This window comes from Herpailurus yagouaroundi, unplaced genomic scaffold (assembly GCF_014898765.1).
Source record: "Herpailurus yagouaroundi ecotype Mexico unplaced genomic scaffold, PumYag 28, whole genome shotgun sequence".
NCBI classification, from domain to species: Eukaryota; Metazoa; Chordata; class Mammalia; order Carnivora; family Felidae; genus Herpailurus; species Herpailurus yagouaroundi.
Genome location: NW_024412376.1, coordinates 1,815,865 through 1,840,098, shown reverse-complemented (window position 1 = coordinate 1,840,098; position 24,234 = coordinate 1,815,865). Strand labels below are relative to the sequence as shown.

At 37.3% G+C, this 24,234-nt stretch overlaps 3 protein-coding genes across 14 annotated transcripts in view; 1 reads left to right on the top strand and 2 right to left on the bottom strand.

The window, feature by feature from the left end:
- Window positions 1-298: 298 nt before the first annotated feature.
- THAP1 (THAP domain containing 1) lies at window positions 299-10,826 on the bottom strand. Of its 2 annotated transcripts, none has more exons than XM_040445876.1 (3): window positions 10,546-10,826; window positions 6,728-6,923; window positions 299-2,065 (listed from the first exon to the last, which is right to left on the bottom strand). In XM_040445876.1, exons 1-3 carry the CDS (start codon window positions 10,614-10,616, stop codon window positions 1,691-1,693), a joined length of 642 nt encoding a protein of 213 aa, XP_040301810.1. In that variant the 5' UTR covers window positions 10,617-10,826; the 3' UTR covers window positions 299-1,690. The 2 variants fall into 2 exon arrangements, with proteins under 2 accessions (XP_040301810.1, XP_040301893.1); XM_040445959.1 differs by lacking the exon at window positions 10,546-10,826 and adding an exon at window positions 10,147-10,343.
- On the top strand, window positions 10,345-14,844 carry LOC121011540 (atherin-like). 5 transcript variants are annotated; one of them, XR_005781658.1, is made up of 4 exons: window positions 10,345-10,537; window positions 10,789-10,902; window positions 11,206-11,292; window positions 11,394-11,656. XR_005781658.1 is itself a non-coding variant. In XM_040446211.1 (3 exons), the coding sequence occupies exons 1-3, from the start codon at window positions 10,345-10,347 to the stop codon at window positions 14,820-14,822; spliced, it is 336 nt and encodes a 111-aa protein (XP_040302145.1). In that variant the 3' UTR covers window positions 14,823-14,844. The 5 variants fall into 5 exon arrangements, 4 of the variants coding, with proteins under 4 accessions (XP_040302145.1, XP_040302220.1, XP_040302268.1 ...); XM_040446211.1 differs by lacking the exons at window positions 11,206-11,292; window positions 11,394-11,656 and adding an exon at window positions 14,794-14,844; XM_040446286.1 differs by having other exon boundaries at window positions 10,792-10,902; window positions 11,206-11,656.
- A 5,716-nt stretch (window positions 14,845-20,560) lies between these two features.
- RNF170 (ring finger protein 170) overlaps window positions 20,561-24,234 on the bottom strand; it is a 44,662-nt gene continuing 40,988 nt past the window's right edge. For all 7 annotated transcript variants that reach the window (XM_040445366.1, XM_040445282.1, XM_040445687.1 and 4 more), the window contains one exon: window positions 20,561-23,453. In XM_040445366.1, coding sequence (XP_040301300.1) covers window positions 23,184-23,453 — 270 coding nt within the window. In that variant the 3' untranslated portion in view covers window positions 20,561-23,183. The remainder of the gene's footprint in view (window positions 23,454-24,234) is intronic.

Below are 24,234 nucleotides of genomic sequence, written 5' to 3'. Positions count from 1 at the left end.
TTTTACAATTCAGTGTTGGATTCTTGACTGTGGGAATACACACACACACACACACACACACACACACACACACACACACTTCCTTTTATGTAGATGACAATTTACATAGATTTATACTTTGCAAGATGTTTACCCATATATCCTCCAGGAATTGCTAGTGAGATGGAATGTAAAAACAAACTACTTGGAGATTTCATGGGTTTCCAAACCAGGGATGAGATTCATGAATAACTAGAGAAAGTCTTCTGATTCATTAGAGCTAGTTCTAAATGTTATCAGACAACATAAGGTCAAGTAATCTTTTGATCATAATTTTCTATTTTTGAAATACTGGTTCATAAAAAATCACGGTATTATCCACTGGCAGGACAGTAGTAAATTACATTGGAATCCACATCTACAAAAGACACTTCTGAATGTCATTGTTTCAGATTTTTAATACTGCCTTAAAAAGGCCTGTTATTCTTCAACTATCTCAGTATACTTTTAAATATAAAATAATTATAATTGGAACAGTTATTGTAAATCTAAGTAGATAATTCCTAAGGCAGTATTTGTTTAATCAGAACATATTTTCATTTCAAATATATAACTAAAACTTCTCACAAAGTCAGAACACAACTCATAGTTTGAACAGAAACTTCAGTGTTTAAAATCTCAACATTCAGTAAAATAAACACTACACATTAAGTTCCTCTGGAATACAAATCACTCATTTAAGTAAATGGGATATAATTTCTAACTTGTGTTAAAAGTGAAGAAATCCTTTTTTATGTGAAGACTTGACCAAAATCAATTAGTCCTATTACGGTACAAATCAAACTCTACTGACACAACACATTTATTAGAGATTTGGATACGGATATAACTACAGTTGGAAACTAGATGCTCCTTAGCTTGGGGGTAGTGAAAGAAAAAGGCATACTATGGATCAGGCCCCCGTTTTTATTACTTTATTAACAACAATGCTTACTTTATTTAATGAAGAATGTCTCTTCCACTGGAAATACACTTCTAATTTAATAATGCTAGACAGTGGGGAAAAAAAAGATGGACCCACTTTTTAAAAAATTCATCCTTTATAAAGTTATGTAACAATATTGATTAGGTATAGAATGATTCTTCATTTTATGCTCTGAAGACAAGCAATTTTTTTAAGTATTGACTTGTCAATTTATCTTTGACAAGTGATTAAGAAAGATAAACAAATCTTCTGACTTTACAAATAAGAATATGTGAATAAGAATATATATATTCTGAGAAGTTATGTCCCGTGATCTGACTTATACTTCTGATTTATAATGTAACTAAATTCTTTTAATAAACTGCATTAATTTTACATTTTAAACTTAAATCATCCTTGCTGTACTGTTCTCATTCACTTTACTTTCAATTTTTAAATTTCTAAATACTCAAAAAACAAAACTCCTCAATTTGAAACCAACTTACATTGGAGTTCTGAGGTTAGATTATAACTTTTAAGATATTTTGTTAAAATGTAAAAACCCTGAAATTACAAACAAAAAATTTACAATTTTACAGTATATATCTAATTTATTTTTTTAAAAAAATATTCTGAATTGTTTTTATACAAGTAATCAAGTGTTATTTTTTCAAATTAAACTCCTTTATAGGCTAGAAGAAGGTATGTGGTTTTGCCCCATTAAAAACCAATACAAATATCATTTTTTTATGCTGGCACTTCAACTATTTCAAAGTAGTCATTTGGTAGAATCACATAACCTCTCTCTGATATGTCGTCCTTCTCCTTCTGGAAGTGAACAACCTCCTTTAATTTTTCAAGTTGTCGTTCTTGTCTTCTGCATCGCTGCTGTGCGGTCTTAAGCTTCTTTCGGAGTTTTTCAACTTGTTGTTCTAGCTGATGAATCCTTTTTCTCTGGTGCATTGTATCCTCCACAGTATAGTTGTGGTCACAGAAAACTGAGAGATTATCAGGGGTCTGAAGGGGAGGCATTAGTAATCCAATAGCAGCATCAACCTGGGAAATGGGAGGTGTTAAAGGAGGCGGGGGAAGCTGTTCTTGTGGCTCCAGAAGATCTTCCTTCTACAACGATAATGAAGAGTATGTTCAAGTTTAGTAACTACAAATAACAGTTTAAAACAATCTACCCAGGGTGCCTGGGTGGCGCAGTTGGTTAAGCGTCCGAATTCAGCTCAGGTCATGATCTTATGGTTCGTGGGTTTGAGCCCTGCAACAAGCTCTGTGCTGGCAGCTGGGAGCCTGGAGCCTGCTTTGGACTCTGTGTCTCTCTCTGTCTCTCTGCCCCTGCCCCACACATGCTTTGTCTTCTCTCTCAAAAATAAATCAACATTAAATAAATAAATAAATACATACATAAATACATAAATAAATAAATGAATCCACCTGTGGAATTTAAGAATGACTTTTTACAAACTGGACAACCTAGAAGGAATAGATATGTTTCCAGAAACATACAGCCTTCCAAGAACAAATCAGAAGAAATAGAAAATCTGAAAAGACCAATCATTAGTGACAAAATTGAAAAGGTAATCAAAAAATTCCCAAAAGACAAAAGTCCAGGACCAGATGGCTTCACAGGTGAATTCTATCAAATACTTAAAGAGTTAATATCTATTCTCCTCAAACTATTCCAAAAAATACAAGAGAAAGAAAAGCTTCCAAATACATTCTATAAGGCCAGCATTACCCTGATATCAAAATCAAAGACACTACAACAAAAGAAAACTATAGGGACAATATCCCTGATGAACACAGATGCAAAAATCCTCAATAAAATGAGCATATTAGATAATACATTAAATATTCAATATACATTAAAAGGATCATTCACCAAGATCAAGTGGAATTTATGATGCAAGGATGGTTCAATAGTCATAAATCAATGTGAAACACTACATCATCAAAATAAAGGATAAACCCATATGATCATTTAGGGGTGCCTGTGTGGCTCAGTTGGTTGAGCATGTGACTTGACTTCAGCTCAGGTCATGATCCCAGGGTCAAGGGATCAAGCCCTGCATCTGGCTCTGTGCTGAGCGTGGAGCCTGCTTAAGATTTATTCTCTCTCTCTCTCTCTCTCTCTCTCTCTCTCTCTCTCTCTCTCCCTCTGTCCCTGTCACCCTGCTCATGCTCTCCCTCTCTAAAATAAAATAAAATAAAATAAAATAAAATAAAATAAAATAAAATCATATGATCATCTCCATAAATGCAAAAACAGCACTGGACAGAATTCAATATCCATTCATGATAAAAAATCTCAATAAAGTTGCTTTAGAGGGAACATACCTCAGGGCAACTGGGTGGGTCAGCTGGTTAAGCATCCGACTCTTTGTTTCATCTCAGGTCATGATCTCACAGTTCATGAGTTTGAGTCCCACATTGGGCTCCAGGCTGACAGTGTGGAACCTGCTTGAGTCTCTCTCTCCCTCTCTCTGCCCCTCCCCTACTCACTCTGTCTCTCGCAAAATAAATAAGTTAATTTAAAAAAAAAAAAAAGAGGGAACATACTTCAAAATAATAAAGGCCATATATGAAAAACATACAGTTGCTATCACACTCAGTGGTGAAAAACTGAGAGCTTTTCCTCCAAGATCAGAAACAAGACAAGATGTCCACTCTTGCTACTTTCATTCAACATAGTACTGGAAGTGCTTGCCATTGCAATCAAGCAAGAAAAACAAAAGGCATCTAAACTGATTAGAAAGAAGTAAAATTGTCACTATTTGCAGATGGCATGATAATACATACAGGAAACCCTAAAAACTCCAACAGAATACTACTAGGAATAATAAATGAATCCAGTAAAGTTGCAGAATACAAAATTAATATATGAAATCAGTCGTTTCTATACACTAATAATGAAGTAGCAGAAAGAGAAATTAAGACAATTCCATTTATAATTACACCAAAAAGAATTAAATATCTAGGAATGAATTTAACCAAGAGGGTGAAAGACCTGTACTCTGAAAACTATAAAACACTGATATAACAAATTGAAGATGATGCAAATAAATGGGAAGATATACCATTCTCATGGATTGGATGAAGTAACATTGTTACAATGTTTATACTACCCAAAGCAATCTACAGACTCAATGCAATCCCTATGAAAATACTGAGAGCATTTTTCACAGAACTAGAACAAATAATCTTAGAATTTGTATGGAACCACTAAAGACCCTGAATAACAAAGCATGCCTAAGAAAGAACAAAGCAGGAGGTATCACAATCCCAGTGTTCAAGATATACTACAAAGCTGTAGTAATCAAAACAGTACAGTACTGGCACAAAAACAGACACATTGATCAATGGAACAGAACAGAGAGCCCAGAAATAAACCCATGATTACATGGTCAATTAATCTACAACAAAGAGAGTAAGAATATATAATGGGGAAAAGACAGACTTTCAATAAATGGTGCTGGAGAAATTGCACAGTTACATGAAAAAAAATGAAACTAGACCATTTTCTTATGCCATACACAAAACTAAATTCAAAATGGATTAAAGACCTAAGTGTGAGACCTTAAACTATAAAAATCCTAGAAGAAAACATAGGCAGTAGTTTCTTTCACATCAGCCTTAGCAACATTTTTCTTTTTTTTTTTTAATTTTTATGTTTATTTATTTTTGAGAGAGAGAGAGACAGAGAGAGCGGGGGAGGGACAGAGAGACGGGGGACACAGAATCTGAAGCAGGACCAGGCTCTGAGCTGCCAGCACAGAGCCTGCCGCAGGGCTTGAACTCACCAACCAGTGAGATCATGACCTGAGCCGAAGTCAGACATTTAACCACCTAGGTGCCCCAGCAACATTTTTCTAGATATGTCTCCTCAGGCAAGGGAAACAAAAGCAAAACAAACAATTGGAATTAAACCAAAAGCTTCTGCACAGTGAAGGAAATCACCAACAAAATTAAAATGCAACCTACTGAATATGAAAAGATATCTGCAAATGATATATCTGATAAGGAGCTAATAATCAAAATATATAAAGAACTTATACAAGGTGCATCTGAGTGGTTCAGTTGGTTAAGCGTCTGACTCTTGATTTTGGCTTAGGTCATGATCTCACAGTGGGATCGAGCCTGTCAGGCTCTGCACTGACAGTATGGAGCCTGCTTGGGATTCTCTTTCTGCCCTTTCCCCACTCATGTGCTCTCCCTTTTTCTCTCTCAAAATAAATAAATAAACTTAAAAAAAAAAAGAAAAAAGAATTAAAAAAAAACCTTATACAACACCAAACAAACAATCCAATTAAAAAATGGGCAGAGGACATGAATAGACATTTTCCAAAGACATACAGATGGCCAACAGACACATGGAAAGATGCTCAACATCACTAATCATAGGGGAAATGAAAATCAAAACCATAATGAGTTATCACTATATCTGCCAAAGTGACTATTATCAAAAGACAAGAAATAACAAGTGTGGAGAAAAGGGAACCCTTATGTACTGTTGGTGAGAATGCAAACGGATGCAGCAACTGTGGAAAACAGCATGGCATTTTCTCAAAAACTTAAAAATAGAATTACCATATGATCCAATAATTCCACTACTGGGTATTTACCCAAAGAAAATGAAAACACTAATTTGAAAAGATATGTGCACCCCTATGTTTACTGCATAAACATATTTTTTTTACAATAGCCCAGATATGAAAGCAACCCAAATGTCCATTAATAGATGAATGGATACAGAAAATGTTTTGTGTGTTTACATATATATCTATACATACATATATATGTACACCCACACACACATATGCACAATACAATATTACTCACTGTAAAAAAGAATGAGATCTTGCCATTTTGTGACAACATGCATGGACCTAGAGGGTATTATGCTAAGTGAAACAATTCAGATAAAGATAAATACCATGTGATTCCACTTATATGTGAAATCTAAAAAACAAATGAAAAAAAACAAACAAAAAAGCAGAAACAGATCCATAAATACAGAGAACAAAGTGATGGTTGCCTGAGCAGAGGGGATAGGGGGAATGGGCAAAAGGGTAGAGGGGAGTGGGGAGATACAGGCTTCCAGTTATGGAATGAACAAGTCGCAAGTATGAAAGGTACAGCATAGGGACAATGGTCAGTGGTATTTTAATAGCCTTGTATGGTGACCGATGGTAGTTACACTTGTGGTGAGTGTAGCATAATATATAGATCAGTCTATTTAGTATGCTTACATTTGAAGCTAATGTAACATCATCATGTGTCAACTACACTTGGATTAAAAACAAAAGAATATTAGATTTTTGTAAATCCTTGATATGGAAATATTCTAAAATAAGAAAAAAATTTAAGTTCTAATAATTACACTTTTCCACCTGGAGTAGAAATGGGATCCAAGAAAGAGAAAGAATGACTGGTGAGATTTAATAAAATACTAAGCACTTAAAACTGAGGGGGAAAAACTCTGAAACTGAACTGTCACTGATAAAGGAAACCCAAAACTTATTAACATATATGTAGGGGTAGAAAGTGATCTTCAAGTAAGTTACAAAACTAAATTGACTTTCTTAGTGTGAGGATGTTTAACTTTTAATAAACTGCATTTTGTATTTTTAAATAGTATATCGTTGTTAACAGTGGTTATGTACAAGTGATGGCTTCCAGGTAACATTTATTTTCTTAACACTGATCTGAATTTTCCACAATAAAAACAAATTAATTTTATAAATAGAAAACCCAGTATTTTAAAACACATATTACCTTGTCATGTGGCTCAGTACAGAGAAATATCGTGGGCACTGCATTCTCTTTCAGCAACTTGTTGTTGCACTCCCTCTTAAAGCAGTCTGGAGTAAAGTGTTCTGAACAAATACTGCTATACTTGGTGGGTTTAAAGTTTTTTCTTCTGACAGCTGCCTCCCATTTTTTACAAAGACTGGGTCTTGTAAGAGGAAACCTAAGAAGAAGAGATAATTCAGTTCTCTGACTTTATTTTAAAAGAAAAAAAAGGCACATCTCGACTTTCCTGCTTAGAAAAAAACTATCTTACATTGGCATTAACAAACTAAGGGGTATTTGATTAAAACACTAGCTCTGCTATCTTTTCTTTCTTTTTTTTTTTTTTTTTGACAGTTTTTAGTTGTGCTTTTATTCACCTTAGTTAAGAATGTACTTGTTTTAAAGATCCTATAAATAAAGTGACCATCCACTAATGTGGGAGGTAAACCACCCCTCCCAGCATGGAATTTTTGTTTTTTTTAAAAGCAGTATTTGTTAGGGGTGCCTGGGTGGCTCAGTGGGTTAAGCACCTGACTTTGGCTCAGGTCATGATCTTAGGGTTAGGGAGTTCGAGCCCAGTGTCGGGCTCTTTGCTGACAGCTCAGAGCCTGGAGCCTGCCTCAGATTCTATCTTCCTCTCTCTCTGCCCCTTCCCTGCTCGCATTCTATCTCTCTCTCTCTCAAAAATAAATAAGCATTTTAAAAAATTAAAAACAAAAAGAAATACTGCTTTAAAAAGAATTTTTTTAAATGTTTTTATTTGTTTTTGACAGAGAGAGAGAGAGAGAGAGAGAGAGAGAGAGAGAATGAGTTGGGAAGGGACAGAGAGACAGAGAGGCAGACACAGAATCTGAAGCATGCTCCAGGCTCTGAGCTGTCAGCACAGAGTCCGACGCAGGGCGCAGACGCGGGGCTCAAACTCGTGACATGCGAGATCATGCCCTGAGCCAAAGTCACACGTTTAATCAACTGAGCCACCCAGGCGCCCCCAAAAAGCAGTATTTTTTATAGGAATCTTTTGATCACAGAGTAGTTACGAGAATGTCAGATACAATGATGTATACAATTTGAACAAGATAGGCTGATAAAAATTTACAAAATGTAAAAAGATGCATATTAAAAGTTAGCCGTGCAATGGGAGGAGGAGATGATGGGAGGTCGGGGGTCAAGAGAAATATGTAGTAATATTGCTTGTCTCTCTCCGTTACAGTAAATGACTTTCACTAATTGATACAGATATTACACACACATCTAAATACACAAAGATAAATCATGTAGCTCCTCTCTCATTTATTAATGTTTAACTTTTTATGTCAAAGACACTAAGAGTTTCAAGTAAAATACATACTATGGGGTGAATTTGTTATTAATTTTTTTTAACCAATAAAAATAAAATTGCATGTTTATATCTACATACTGCAAAAAAGGTTTTAGTTCTCTTAGGATCAGTCTGACATAATGAATTAATCAAATCATAGTCAAATCAAAATGATAAATACAAGATTTTATGTATGTATGTATGTATGTATGTATGTATGCGTTTGGAGAAGACTGGAACTGAAATGGGGTGGTCTATTAGTGTCATGAACTTGGATATCCAAGTTTCTCCCCAGGTTTGGGAAGTCTTTATTTTTTAATTTTTAAAATTTGTATTTATTTTAGTCTTCCAATTTGTTTTTAATTCCAGCATACGAATATTATTTATCTGAATTTACCTTGAACTCAACTGGAATATGTCTCTTAGGCCCAAATAAGGAGGGTTAAGAAGAGTTTAAATTTATTGTGATTTTACTTTTCCAAGTCAAGTATTTAGTGAACTGGGGAGACTGGAAAGAAGCCAAAAGATGTTTCAACTATATGTTCCAGTTTCTCTTCCATGTAAGGTATGCTACAGCCTGACTCTGCTATATTCTGAAGACCTAACCAATCCTGGGACAGTTCTTCTCTTCGCCCAGCACAGTTGCTGCCACTGGGCCACTGTGTAGAAACTGGGAAAATAAGTACTCCTAGAAGATCCTGCTGGAAATGGCCTACAGAAATACAAACTATGTTAGCAATTACTGGTACAATTCAGCACCTTGGGCCTCCTGTCTCAAGGACTACAATGCTCAGGCTGTTTATGAGATTCTGTCAAGGTATTCCCATCTACTCTCAAAAAACTGTTCTTTATAGGTAAGAATGGGAGGCAGATCAGCCCTTCTTCTGATTCAATCAATTGTTTGACAGCCAGAAGAAACTATTTCTGATGTGTGAATGCCATCCTTAGTTTCCAGTACCAATGAAAGGTTTTCCATATTTTTAGGTTTCTTTAGATTTTAGATTCCTTGCATATTAAGAGGACTTTGTCTTACTTAGCCTTGTAACCCCAGCACCTTGCAGTGTTTGGCATAAATTAGAAATGTGGTTGTGGGGAGCAAACTGTATGTAACCATGTCACCATCTTCTGACTTATTCCAACACTTTCAAAGAACTGGAAGTCAATTCATCAGCTTTCAGAAATTCCAATAAATCAATTAAGTAATACCAGGAAATACTGAAGTAAATCTTGCAAGTGTTAGTGTTCTAGCTCCTCCTGGAGGTGGGGGGCCAGGGGTGTTGGTGGTGGTGGTACATCAACACTCAAGATCTTTCTATGTTGCAAAGCACTCATTTCTATAGGGTCCCTCTCATATGAAACATAAAAATGCATCTACGCTCTGTTAAACACAAAACGAATCCCACCAAAAATTGAAGGAATACTTAATTTTGCTTTTGTAATTATTTACCTATGAATAATTCCTATAATTGACCACTGGTTCTAGTTTCTTAGCTACCATCTATTCAGGGTGGGGAATTTTCGCAAAACAAAATAACGTAAATGTAATAAAATTTGTATTTGGCTGAATAAAAATACCATCGTGTCACATTTTGCAGACATCTGATTATCGGTAAGTCTTTCCATTTTGCAGTTTTCGTATTTTCAAAAGAACATTTTCCCCTCTAGGCCTCTAACTGTAGCGCTTTTTGGATAAAACAGCCCTGAAAGTTGTGGGGCAGGTTCTTTTCTAAGGGCTTCCTATAGGTGCCCATAAGAACTCATATTGACCTTTATTATGACACTTCATTATGACCTGTGTTATTATTGTCCAAGTTATCGTTATTGTCCGCTGAAAACATTAAGTATTCATCCTGGTAGTACCAGAAGCTTTCTCTAAAACTTAGGGGTCCTTAAAAGTTAGTTCCTAGAAACTGGGTGAAGACATCCTCCCTGAAATTCTGGCCAAAATCAATCCTTAATTTCTGTGATGCCGGCCTCCCATCCACAGCAACAACGAAAAAGAGTGACTTCGGGATTTTAAAGGTTTTTGTTTCTATTTCAAATTTACTTCTAAGGCGTTATTACCACCTGGTTTCTCTATTACCCCAGGAGTGAAATCCAGATGCCTCTCGGCTTGGAGGACCTCACGACCTGCGCTGGGCCGTGAGACATAGCTCCGAGGTCCCGAACACTCCAACCGCAGGACGCGGGCTAACCTCACGCAAGGGTTCCAACCCTCGAGCGCGAGAAACGGTCGCCACGGCGACCTGCGCCGAGAACGCGCAGCCCAGGGCGACATTGCATGAACTTCTACCAGAGGCGGGCACACCCACCGCTCGCGGCCAGGACGGACAGTGAGGAAGATCCGGTCGTGCCCCGCCCCTGTCCCGCCCCCCTTATTAATCTCGCGCGGACACGCGCCTGGCTCCGCCCCCGAGCCCAACCGGCCGCGCGCCCCCAACCCCAGCTGGGGCCAGCCCCGCGAGAGGCGCAGGGTACTTACTTGTGGAAAGAAACGGGCTTATCCTTATCATATCGGTTCTTGCAGCCGTAGGCGGAACAGGACTGCACCATCCTTCCGGTTTTCAGTCACTTCACTTCTGCCTCTCCAGCAGGCAGGAGAAGCTATCAGTGTCGCCGCGCTGGGCTTTGACACCCTCGCTTCTTGTGTAGCTTTGGTCACCAGATACAGTGATGATAACCTCTTTCGGGCTGACTAATGTGCCCGTTTTGTTGTTTGCATTAGCAGAAGAACCACAGCCATCGCCCGTCTCCCATCTCCAAGATGGCGGAGGCAGCTTCAACCTCACCTCTCGCGAGGAGTTTGTCCCACTGTCTCTGATTAGCCCCGAGGTCAGAGGTAACGTTCCTTGGGAAGCAGGCCATTGGCTAAAGCCCGGCGTTGCGGATGTGGGTGGGGCCTCCTAGCTTCCGGAAAGGAGAAAGGAGGTGCTTGGGCGAAGGGAGACATGCGTGCGGAGGAGTGGGGAGGGGAGAGCAGCGTGATTGTAGGACCAGGTTTTGCAACGTGTTGGGTTTTCTTGTGTAATATTTTCTGGGACGGTTTAGGGTGAGGAACAGTACGGTCTTTGGATCTGGTGGCCTAAAGGGGGACAGATGTAAAACTGAGGTCGTTGGGTAATTCTTCCCATTTCTTTAAAAGGGCAGCCACAGATGGTATATGATTTGTGAAACTTTGTTGGATCCCTTTCCCACATCGCTAGTCTTCATCCCATTACCTGTCGTTCAGGTATCACAGGCTTTGTGAGAACTCAGCTGCCAGAATTTTAACAATGAGAGAAAACATTCATTCTCACTTCTGAAGGCTTTCATTGCTGTAATGATCTCCAGGTGCTGCTGTGTTGGAACTCTAGAACTGGTGCAAGCTATTTTCACACCATTTGCCTCCTGTTGCGTGCCCTTCCTCTCTATGCAGATCAGAGTCTGGAAATCCGGATAGCGAGATGTTGACAAATTCCAGTGCTCTATTAAACTTTTTTCTCCCTCCCCCCACCCCCGCCAAATCTTGTTGCTTCCCCAGGGTTCCATCCTCTGTCTTCCTCTCACTCAACACCCTGCTGCTTGAATTCAATAAAATGCTATGATCTACCAAGTCTTCTATTTCTTATGTAAATTTTTCTGCCTTCGGATTATTGTCTGAATTATCTATTCAGTTGCTTAAACCGGAACCTTAGTTTTCTCACCCTCTACATCCGTTTGATGACGAGGATAATATAGAATAAGTAAATAGTTATTAAATCCATCCCTTTCCGTCTCTCTTATTGTTCTTGATAAGGCCCTCATGGCCTCTTACCCTCAAAGGCAGTAATTTCCTCCATGGTTTGCTGTGCAGGAAGTATCAGAATGTGATAAGTGCTTGTGAACTGAAGTCTATTTTAAGAGTTCACTGAAATTCTTTACTCATCAGTTGATTCCCACAAATATTTACTGAACACTTGTTTTATGCACAAAGGGCTTGGGATACATTAGTGAACAAGACAAAGATTTCTGCCTTCGTGAAGCTAATATTCTAGTGGAGGTTGGAGGAGGCAGAGAAGTCTGACCATATAAAATGTTGTAAGGTGAAGGGGGCTAGGTGGCGATGTGGGGATTGCAATTTAAATACAATGGATGGGACAGGCCTAATAGAAGAAGGGACTATTGAGCAAAGATGTGGAATGGGTAAGAGTTAGCTCTGAGGACATCTGGGGGAAGGGCCTTGCAGGCAGAGGGAATGGCTAAGGCAAAACTCCTGAGGCTCAGTGTCCCCAGCCTATACAAAGAACAGTAAAGGGTCAGTGTGGCTGGAGCAGAGTGAGCTAGGGGGACAAATATAAGGTCAGAGGAAACAGGATGCAGTCCTATGGGGACTTGTACGCGAGGGTAATAAGGCTTTGACTTTTACTCTGAGATGGAGAACATGCTTTAAGCAGAGGAGTAGTGACCCAGTCTTTTAAAACGATCACTCTACTGTGTTGTATATAGATATCAGGGGGCAACTTAGAGGCGAGGACACTGGTAGGCAGGCTTCTGTAGTAACCTAGGTGAGAGATGATGGTGGCTTACACCTCGGTGGTAACAGTGAAGGAGTAAGAAGTGATCTTGTTATCTCTTCCTTATTCCCTTCCATTTCTTTATTAACCTTTATTTATTGAGTACCTATTATGGTGGCAGGCATTATGCTAGGTCTGGGAATATACTGGTGAGCAAGACTAACATTACCTGTCTTCATAGAGCTTATCCTAGTGAGGGGAAGCCATACAATAAAAATGTGAATAAAATAACATTGTGCTGAGACACCTGAATACATTAGAATGTTATAAAGGTGAATGAGGTTAGAGGAGGGGTCACTACCTACTTTAGCTGGGGTAGTTAGGTAGTCTTTCTGAGAAGGGAACATTTTACTGAAAACCAAAGAATAGAAAAAAATCTAGTAATGTGAAGAATGAAAATAGGGAGGATGGGAAGAGCATTCTCCAGACAGGGAGTGTGTACTGGGGCCTGAGGCAGTTGTGAGTTCAGTATTTCCTGGGAACTGAATGGAGGCTATGGTGTGAGCCAGGGGAAGAAGGGTATAAAATGAGGTTGAATAAGTGACTTGTTAGTTTGGATTTTAAGTGCAGCAGGATGTCAACAAACCTTTTTAGGCATGGTAGAGACCTGATCTAAACATTTTTAAAGGCCATTCTATTATGTGAAGAGTTTATCAGTGCAAGTGAGTAGCAGACCAGTAAAGAGGCCATTGCAGGCAAGTAACTTGGACTTAGGTAGTGGCAGTGGTGAAAGAATGACCAGGATTTGAGAATATGTTGCAGGTAAAACATCAAAACTTGCTCACAGATGGATATGAGAATGAGGAAAAGAATCAAGGTATTAAGGTTGACTTGTACTTGAATTTCTTCTGGCTTGAGCATTTACTGAGATGTGGATGGCCTTTAAGAAAGAGAACAAAAACTGCCAAACTACAAAAAATAAAAATAAATACATATTAAAAAAAGAAGAAGAGAGCAATGTAACCCCCACAAAACAGGAATTTTGAGATGGGAGCAATTTAGGAAGCAGGGTCATCAGCCATGGGGTTGTAGGACTGGGGAGTGCCAGAAGAGAAAGAATGTATAGTTCTCAAAGGTTGGTAATGCAAGTTACTAAAGAAGCATGAAAATCACCAGCCAGTGCAGAGTACCCTTCTGAGGTTTGTGATTTTTTAAAGTTTATTTATTTATTTTTGCGGGGAGGGGTAGAGAGAGCAAATCCCTGAACCCAAGAACCACGAGACCATGACCTGAGCCGAAATCAGGAGTCTAATGCTTAATTGACTGAGATACCACACACCCTGGTTTGTGATCATTTTTAATCAGTGTAGAGTGAAACTAGTCAATTAATTATTTGGTTAGATTTCCTTCCATGAAGTTCTCCTTTGCTCCCCATTTTTTCTGTTTTCTTTCTTCTAGCTATCTATAATTTGGAAGTGAAATCTACATTTTTATTATTGAATATAATCCTTTTTCCTTACTTCAAAATGGTAAATTGATCATGTAAATTGTATATAATTTTTAAAATATTAATTGAACTGGATGTTGAATTTTTCTTTCTAAAACACCCCCCAAATTAAATTTTCACTCTGCATGGCTTAAAAATATTTACTTAATACAACAATAATTTTCACTTTTTCTAAACTAATTTACAACCATTGTCTGGTTTTCTTCTCTCCTTTATCCAGTTCTTCTCAACATTTCCTAAGGCTCACATAACTGTTCTCAACTTGTCAAAGGGTGACTGTGAGGAAACATTTTTACTTTCAAAGATGACCATCTGCCTTTTTAAAAAGTTGATAGAAACTATCCAAATGCCTGTTAATAGTTGAATGAATAAATTGTGGTATAGTCATATAAAGGAATACTATACAACAAAGTAAAGCTATGGCCCACAACAATATGGATAGTTTTTACACCCATAATATTGAAGTCACACAAAAGTTAATATGGGATCCTATTTTTTTGTAGAGTAAAAAAGGCAGGTAAAAGTCAGTAAGTTGTTATTTGGGGGAGAGAGGCAATGAAAGGGGGCTTACCGGATGGTGGTAATGTGTGTTTTGACTGAAGTGGTGGCTAAATAGTGTGTTCACTTTATGATACTTCATCATCTGACCCTGATGATTTAGAAAATCTCGTGTTTATTCTACTTTAATAAACTAAAAGTTTATTAAGCAAACAAGGGCTATATAAAATATGTAAAATTGCCTTTCTTTTAGAGAATGGAGATATTTATACGCTCATGTGATGTCTTCATTTGGCTCCTTACATAAGTATCAAAAATGAATTTATATCTTAGCTTTATATGACCATTTAAGGGAATGAGAATAAATAGGTAAGTTGAGGAAGGTTGGTTAGAAGTTTGATGTTTTTCAAAGTCTTAAAGGCCAAGAGCTGGTTCACTAATAGGCTTTTTAAGGAAATAGATAAATACAGTTTTGTTTTTTTTTTTTAAATGTTTATTTATTTTGAGATTGGAAGAGAGAGAGAGAAAGCAAGCCAAGGGACAGACAGAGAGAGAGGGAGAGAGAGAGAGATGGAGGGAGAGAATCCCAAGCAGGACCCATGCTGTCAGCACAGAGCCTGACATGGGGCTCGAATTCACAAACTGTGAGATCATGACCTGAGCCGAAATCAAGAGTCAGACGCTCAACTGACTGAGCCACCCAGGTGCCCCGATAAATACAGTTTTTAAGGAAAAAAGAAAACCCTTGACATTAAAAGGATAAGTTGTGCCACAATTATTGTAGAAGGCTTAACTTTGTCTTCTTGTTTGATAAACTGGAAAGAAGTAAGCCACTTGTTTTGACATAAGAACTGAACATGTTTTAAACTCACTGATCTCAAAAGTTTAGATTTTAATTTCTATCTAACTATGCTTTCCTTTTCTATAAACTTTTATTAAAAATACCTAGCATTCATTCTCTCTGGTTCTCATTATCCTTATCTGTAGAATAAAAGCTATGGGACTAAATGAAGAATTTTTAATTTGAAATCCATGAATGCCAAGGTCTTTGAATCCTCTGAAAATGAAAGAAAATCATACATAGGTGTGTATATATGCATTTTTCTTTTTTTTTTTTCCAACGTTTATTTATTTTTGGGACAGAGAGAGACAGAGCATGAACGGGGGAGGGGCAGAGAGAGAGGGAGACACAGAATCGGAAACAGGCTCCAGGCTCTGAGCCATCAGCCCAGAGCCTGATGCGGGGCTCGAACTCACGGACCGCGAGATCATGACCTGGCTGAAGTCGGACGCTTAACCGACTGCGCCACCCAGGCGCCCCTATATATGCATTTTTCTAGGGAGCTATCAGTAGCTTTCATCTGTTTTTGTAAGGTCCCTTCCACTCTGGTATTCTAGAATTAGTGAAACAAAGATTAATTTTCATGTAGATACACAGATTTTCTCTAAGACTGATTAGAAGGGTTATTAGTGTTTTGATCTGAATATCAGGTATTTCAAAAATTTGTTTTTAAACAAACTGAAATGTAAACTATTAGATACACGTTAAAATTTTTTTTTAATGTTCATTTATTTTTGAGAGAGAGAGACAGAGAGAGGGAGTGGGGGAGGGGCAGAGAGGGAGTCACAGAATCTGAAGCAGGCTCCAGGCTCCGAACTGTCAGCACACAGCCTGATGCGGGACTCAAACCCATGAATCATGAGATCATGACCTGAGCCAAAGTTGGATGCTTAACCAACTGAACCACCCAGGTGCCCCTATACCAGTAAGTTTAAAACATCATTAGCCCTTAGCCCTCACCTACATCACATAAACTATATTCCCCTCAAAAGGCCTACTACAGCTACAGGTGCCTGGGTGGCTCAGTCAGTTAAGCATCTGACTTTGACTCAGGTCATGATCTGGTGGTTTACAAGTTTGAGTCCACTTCGAGCTCTGTGCTGACAGCCTGCTTCAGATTCTGTGTCTCCCTCTCACTGCTCCTCCCCCACTTGTGGTCTCTCACTCTCTCGCTCTAAAAAAAAAAAAAGGCCTACAGCTAAATACCACTAGTCTGAAAGAATAGGGACAGTGTCCAAACACATTCAGTGTTTCTAACAAGGTGTTTACTCCTCTCGTGCACCCTTCTGGGACATGGAACAAGTCAGGAGATGCAGGTGGATGAAGAGGACAGCGACTGATAACACTTCAAATTTGCTTGTAGTCAGTATCTCAATGCTTGAAACAAATACTAATGCCATGAAGATGGTCTGGTTTGGGGAGAATAACAAAAGTTCAGTGATTGTCTTTATTTCTATAATATAGCTTCCAATATAGCTTCTAAAGTAGCCTTTAGAGCCCACTGGCCTGATCCTGGGAAACTCTTAAGTCTTAGAGCCATAAAAACTTGAGTGCCCTTTCCTATTCTGACCCACTCCCAGGTTTTTGGGTTGCTGTTTAGCAAAATAGAAGAGCCTGGAGTACATCAGTACATTTAGTATTTCAAAGAGTGGTGAAGGAAAGTGTTGGTGCAAACATAAAGACACAGACTCAGAAAAGAACATTTCAACATCACAAGAGAGGACAAAAACATATGGATCGTTTCAATAAATGTACAAAAACCATCTGGCAAAGTACAACATCCATTCATGATAAAAACCCTCAACATAATAAAGGCCATATATGAAAAACCCACAGCAACATACTTAATGGTGAAAAACTGAGAGCTTTCCCCCTAAGGTCTGGAACATGACAACGATGTCCACTCCCACCACTTTTATTCAAAATAGTACTGAAGTCCTAGCCATAGCAATCAGACAATAAAAAGAAATAAAAGGCATCTGAATTGAAAAGAAAGAAAACTGTCACTTTTTGTAGATGACATATTACATATAGAAAACCCTAAAGACTCCAATATACTACTAGAACTGATAAATGAATATATTAAGGTTGTAGGATACAAAATCAATATACAGAAATCTGTAGCATTTTTATGTACTAATAATGAGGTAGCGGAAAGAAATTAAGAAAGCAATTCCATTTATAATGGCATCACAAAGAATGAAATACCTAGGGATAAATTTAACCAAGGAGGTGAAAGATCTATACTCTGAAAACTATAAAACATGGATGAAACAAACTGAAGATAACAAGTAAATGAAAAGGTACACCATTCATGGATTGGAAGAATTAACATTGTTACAATGTCTGTACTACCCAAAGCAATCTACAGACTCCATGCAATCCCTGTGAAAATACCAACATCAGTTTTCACAGAACTAGAACAAATAATACTAAAATTTGTATGGAACCACAAAAGGCCCAGAATAGCCAAACCATGCTTGAGAAAGAAGAACAAGGCAGGAGGTATCACAATCCCAGACTTTAAGATATACTACAAAGCTGTAATACTCAAACAGTATGATACTGGCATAAAAATAGACACATAGATTAGTGGAATAGACAGCCCAGAAATAAACACACGATTATATGGTCAATCTTCAACAAAGGAGGCAAGAATATGCAATGGGGAAAAGAGAGTCTTTTTTTTTTTTTAGTATTTATTTTGAGAGAGAGAGAGCGTGGGGGAGGGGCACAGGAGGGAGAGAAAGAGAGACCCCCAAGTAGGCCCTGTGTTGTCAGTGCAGAGCCCAATGTGGGCTTAATCTCAGGAACTGTGAGATCATGACCTGAGCCAAAATGAAGAGTCAGATGCTTAACTGATCGAGCCACTCAGGTGCCCCAAGACAGTCTCTTCAACAAATGGTGTTAGGAAAACTGGACAGCTACATGCGACAGAATGCAACTGGACTACTTTATGTCAATATATACAAAAACAAATTCAAAATGGATTAAAGACCTAAACACGAGACCTGAAACCATAAAAATCCTTGAAGAGAGTGTAGGCAGTATTCTCTCTGACATGAGCTATAGCAACATTTTTCTAGATATGTTCCCTGAAGCAAGTAAAATAAAAGCAAAAAAAACCCAAAAAAATTATTGGGACTATATCAAAATAAAAAGGTTTTTCTCTTTAAAAATAAATCTAACAAAAGAATGCCCCTCTCCCCTGCTTACGCTCTCTAAAAATAATAATAAAAAGCTGCTTCTGTACTGCAAAGGAAACAACCAACAAGAAAAAAACCTACTGAATGGGAGAAGGTATTTGCAAATCATCTATCCAATAAGGAGTTAGTACCCAAAATATATAAAGAATTTATACAACTCAACACCACAAAAGCAAATAATACAATTACAAAATGGGCAGAAGGCATGAACAGACATTTCTCCAAAGAAGACATACAGATCGCCAATAGACATGTGAAAAAAATGTTCAACATCACTAAACATCAGGAAAATGCAAATCAAAACTGCAATGAGACATTACCTTACACCTGTCAGAATGGCTAAAATCAAAAGCCTGAGAAACAAGTGTTGATGAGAAGGTCGAGAAAAATGAACCCTCTTGCACTGTTGGTGGGAATGCAAACTGGTGCAGCCGCTATGAAAAACAGTATGGAGGTTCCTCAGAAAATTAATAGAATTACCATGTGATCCAGCAATTCCACTACTGGGTCTTTACCCAAAGAAAATGAAAATACTAATTCAAAAAGATATAGGCACCCCTATGTTTAATGCAGCATTATTTACAATGGCTAAGATATGAAAATAACCCAAATGTCCACTGATAGATGAAGAAGTTGCAGTGTGTGTGTGCGTGTATACATATATATATGTATACACACATATATATGTATACACACATATATATGTATACACGCACACACACACTAACTTCTTCAGTGTGTGTGTGCATATATATATATATATATATAGTGTATATATATGTACATATATATATGTATACACACACACACACACACACACACACACACACACACACACACACACACAATGGAATATTACCCAGCCATAAAAAAGAATGAAATCTTTCCATTTGCAACAATATGGATAGATCTAGAGGGTATAATGGTATGTGAAATTAAGTCAGAGAAAGACAAATACCATATGATTTCACTCCTATGGAAGTTAAGAAACATCTAAGAAAGATATAGGCATCCCTATTTAACCAGAACTCTTAAATATTACATATCTATATAAAATATAGAGAACTGGTGGGGAGATGGGTGGGGGGATGGGTAGAATAGGTGAAGGGGATTAAGAGTACAGTTATAATGTTGAGCCCTGAGTAATGTATAGAATTGTTGAATCACTGTATTTATGTGCAACTAATATTAACTGTATGTTAATTATACTGGAATTAAAGTTAAAAAAATAAGTTAAAAAAAAGAATCAGTTATCAAATATATACTCAAAAGAAACAGGAGTGGGGAATCAGGGTACAGGCCTAATTTCTAATTCACCTGTATTGTCCAGAATAGATTGTCCAGATTAAAGAATTTTCCTCAAGAACAAAACATTTCTGCTTTTTCAATTTAACAATACCTAAGCATAATTAATTAGAAATGTGATGAGGTATACTTGCATGGCTCAGTCTTAACTCTTGACTTTGGCTCAGGCCATCATCTCTTAGATGGTGAGATCCAGTCCTGCATCAGGCTCTATGCTGACAGTGCAGAGCCTGTTTAAGACTAGCTGCCACCTCCCCCACCCAACACCTCCCCTCCCTGCTCTCTGTCCCTCCCTCGCTTGTGCATGTGCACTGTTTCTCAGAATAAACATTTAATTTTTTTTAACGCTTATTCATTTTTGAGAGACAGAGACAGGGCATGAGCTGGTGAGGGGCAGAGAGAAAGAGAGAGGAAGACACAGAATTGGAAGCAGGCTCCAGGCTCTGAGCTGTCTGTACAGAGCCCAATATAGGGCTCAAACTCACGGACTGTGAGATCATGACCTGAGCTCAACCAACTGAGCCACGCAGGCACCCCAACAAATAAACATTAAAAAAAAAATAGACGAAATGTGATGAGACATCAGACGTCCATTAGTGGAAAAGGAATGCTATTTCAGGAGTTCTGAATTTTAAAGCAAATATTAGAAGAAAGGAATATAACACAAGTTTTTAATTTTAGATATGTTGCTTTTATTCAAAAGAATATCCGCTTGACAACTTAAATCACAAAGTTTGGACCAAACCACGAGTCCGCTGAAATAGTCCTGTGAGGTATGTATCTGCACAGCCACAGGGACTGACAAAGTCTTTTCGTCTCTTGTTGCTCTCAAAAGCTGAGAACTGTGGTAGCTGAAACCACTGTTCTAGTGGACAGTTATAATAATTATTTCTTCATCTTGTTCCCTACAGAGCTGCCCAAAGTTATCTTCTGCTCCTGGGGTCGGACCGTGTTTTTGTGAAAGTTACAATATTGCTATTTACAAAAATCCAAATAGTTCTTTTGATTTATATGATCTAACTCTGAATCATAGAAGTATTACTATGATGTTTAAAACACTGATTGGCTACTTACTTTAAATACTCTCTCAGATCCCTTACATGTTTATTACCAGTGATCAGTAAAGAGGACATAATAAGCAGGTCTAAAATTCTGAGATGTCTACATGTTCCCTTTTTAGTTTAATAAGACTTCACTTTATATAGTGTTTTTGTATGTTACAAAGTTGGTACAATACACCTCTACCAGGAAAGTCTTAGAAGGAATTCCAAAAATTACAATAAAATTGTAACTAGAAACATGACACGCGAAGCAGAATACATGCACAAAAAATTAAATCCTTTCCAAAAAATGACACTGCTGTAGCCCTATACCAAATCTGTAATTGGTGAAAAATCCATTTCTAGTCTGGTAAATGGTAGTATAGCAACCTCTTAACTCATTAGCTTTTCAACTTGTGACTGCCGCTGAAATGTTTTCTATGAAGCATGCCACTGTCTGTATTAGACATTTGATTTGGAAGTGTAGAATTAGGATTCATGAAGTCTTGGTATATAACCTTTCTAGACCTTTCCTTTAGGATCACCTAAGTTATGGTACTCCAATGTGTTCTGAAAGACTTCCCAAGGATCCCACTTTCTCTCCTGCTTCCCCTCTCCATAACCTTCAGATCTACTTGAACCCATACTAGGGAGTCTACTAAGAGTATAATACCTGCTCAGTCACTTATTTGTGTGTGGCTTCAGGCAAAAAAACTTTGACCTGTAACATATGGGTTTCATCTGTGAAAAGGAAGGCCTTCACATAACTATCCTAACGATAAAATTAAAAGTATGCAAGAAATGCTTTAATTATAATGTGCTATATTTAAGCACTTTTTCTCTATGACAAGCAGCTTTGTCCTAGGCCCAAATTAGAAAACACTGTTACTGATACTTCATTCAGCATCTCATTAATTAATGACTAATTAGTCTGATGAACTTGAGAGAATGTGATAGATTTGGTTTTCCTCTCCCTATCACTACATAATGAGGCTCACTAATACATGAACGGACAGTATGACTATCAGTGACTGCAGGTAACAGATCCAACACTAACCCTTAGCATCAAGGACTAGTTCACAAATGAGCAGTTCACAAATGAGCAGTGCCACCTGAGGGAGTTAGGATTTCATAACACTTGTGGTTTTGAATATTCTAAACCAGAAAATTGCAGATGAGAGCACTGGGGACTTAAGCTGTAGCTATCAAAAAAGCAAGATAACTTTTCTTATTGAATTGCTTCAGACATTTGCGCATTCGGTTAGACCTGAGGAATCTGGGCTCTATGCTGCCATCTAGGGACAGTATTAAAAAGTTTTCTGACCAGAGAAAAGCAAATTTGGCCGTTTTGTTGGTATAGCTCACCAGTAATTTCTCTTGTCAAATTTAAATAGTGTTCCTTTACCCTCCTAATGTCTTTAATGCTCATTGCCATGAAAATCTACTTTCCTTAGAAATGCATCAAACTACTATGTGTTTGCAGTATTATAGAGGTTCCTGAAAAAAATTTCCTTTTACAGTTACTTGTATATACTATTCTTATAAAAGGACCAAACTCTTGTTTAAATGTCATAAGTGAGAAAATCAAGAGTGCTGACTGGAGATAAACGTCTTATATCTTATTAATTCTTCTATTGATTAAGAAGTGTCTTATAAGCTAGTATATGAAATCAAATTATAAACTTCAAGTTTCTTCTTTCACTTTTAGTTGTTAGCAAACAATTATATCAGAATGGAAAAGCACAGCTGCTCCAAGTACATAAAACTTAGCTAGTACTGAAAGAAACACTGACCTTCCCCCAATATTTCAATATTTTATTGTAACAAAAATATTTAAACGTATCTCATACCAATATATTACCATATAGGTACTCACTGAGAAGGATAAATTGGATAAACTGTAAAACAATATCTTACTATATACATCCAATTAATCTGAGTAATTTTTGGAAAAAAAAGATATAAAAATCATCCCTTTTTATATAATTCCATATTTTTTCCAGACACTTCATAGACAACATAGAATCAGCATATAATTATAAATTATTATTATAATTCTAACCTTAATATTAGAACCTGTACATGTAAAAATTCCAGTCATATATTGCTAGACATTTGCCAAATGAAATCAAATGTTTGTCATACAGTGGTTTTACGCTCATATAATAATATTCAAATGCCATATGCTGCCATGGGTCCTTCTGTTTGATTTCACGTATCAGCTGAAATATTTTAGTAAACTCACATTTTTTCACCTGTTTAGTCTCTGTGTTATCACCTCTCGATACATAATAGAGATGTAGATGAGCAACAAAAAGATGACAAAGAAATCATCTAGAAAGCCTAGAATTCCAAATAAGGCTTCAGGTACAAAATCTAGAGGTGATATAAGATAGAAAAAAGCTCCCATTAAACAAAGTATTATCCTGATGCGGAACATCCAGAAAAGGCCCCCGACTGAAAACATTTCCCTGAATGCATGCCTCAGTAAAGTAGGTAGATCCATAATTCTTTCCATAATCTGGCAGAGGAAAGAACAAATATGATTTGTCATCTAATATGTCAGACTTCAAAATAATATAATTTTCTTACAATGTGCGAACTCCGTTAACATGAGTTAGGAGTTTCATATATTTTCTAGTTACACATTTTACTTCAAACAGATCTTTCATTACTAGGTTCTTATAAAATAGATCTTATTGCAGATAACTGAAAGGCAACTAAAATGTCCACAAACTTGAAAATAGAGGATACAGTGAGGCAAAACTCAAGTCCTCTATTATTTGAATTAATAAAATAAACGAAATGAAGAACTTATCAAGTCTCAACTCTAAAGTCAGACAGGTCTGGGTTTAAACTCCAAGTCAATCACCTTGGGGGAAGTTGTTTAACCTACTAGAGATCCAGCAACAACTAATGGAGTATGATATGCCACAAGGACTAGTAAGAACTAAAAGAGATATTGTATACAAAAGATCTTTATAAATTGCTAGACAATATATAAGTAGTATACGTTAAAGACACGGTAACTCGGAGGACTCTGACAGTCTAAGAACAGCAATGAAAGGGACTCCATCTTAGGATGTTTATTCGGCTTAACTTGAGTTTAAGTGAATTACTAACTGCCACAGTGATTTTTGGAAAGCCAGACCCTACCTTTCTGAACATGATTAAGTTTCTGAATATGTACAGAAACATCAATTACTGGGATTTTACATAAGTGAGCATAATTTTCACAGCTGAAATTTTACAAATTATATAAATTTTTGAAAATTGGGGATTCAGAGAAATTAGAACCATCA

What these genes read in the sequence shown, in the direction of transcription:
- LOC121011540 (XM_040446211.1), top strand. Translation starts at nt 10,345, where the DNA reads ATGAACTTCTACCAGAGGCGGGCACACCCACCGCTCGCGGCCAGGACG. An exon ending in AGCCCCGCGAGAGGCGCAGG is followed by an intron (nt 10,538 to 10,788) that starts GTACTTACTTGT and finishes TGTTTGCATTAG; the next exon opens with CAGAAGAACCACAGCCATCG. An exon ending in GATTAGCCCCGAGGTCAGAG is followed by an intron (nt 10,903 to 14,793) that starts GTAACGTTCCTT and finishes CCTTTCTTTTAG; the next exon opens with AGAATGGAGATATTTATACG.
- THAP1 (XM_040445876.1), bottom strand. Translation starts at nt 10,616, where the DNA reads ATGGTGCAGTCCTGTTCCGCCTACGGCTGCAAGAACCGATATGATAAG. An exon ending in AAGCCCGTTTCTTTCCACAA is followed by an intron (nt 6,924 to 10,545) that starts GTAAGTACCCTG and finishes TCTTCTTCTTAG; the next exon opens with GTTTCCTCTTACAAGACCCA. An exon ending in GTACTGAGCCACATGACAAG is followed by an intron (nt 2,066 to 6,727) that starts GTAATATGTGTT and finishes TTATCGTTGTAG; the next exon opens with AAGGAAGATCTTCTGGAGCC.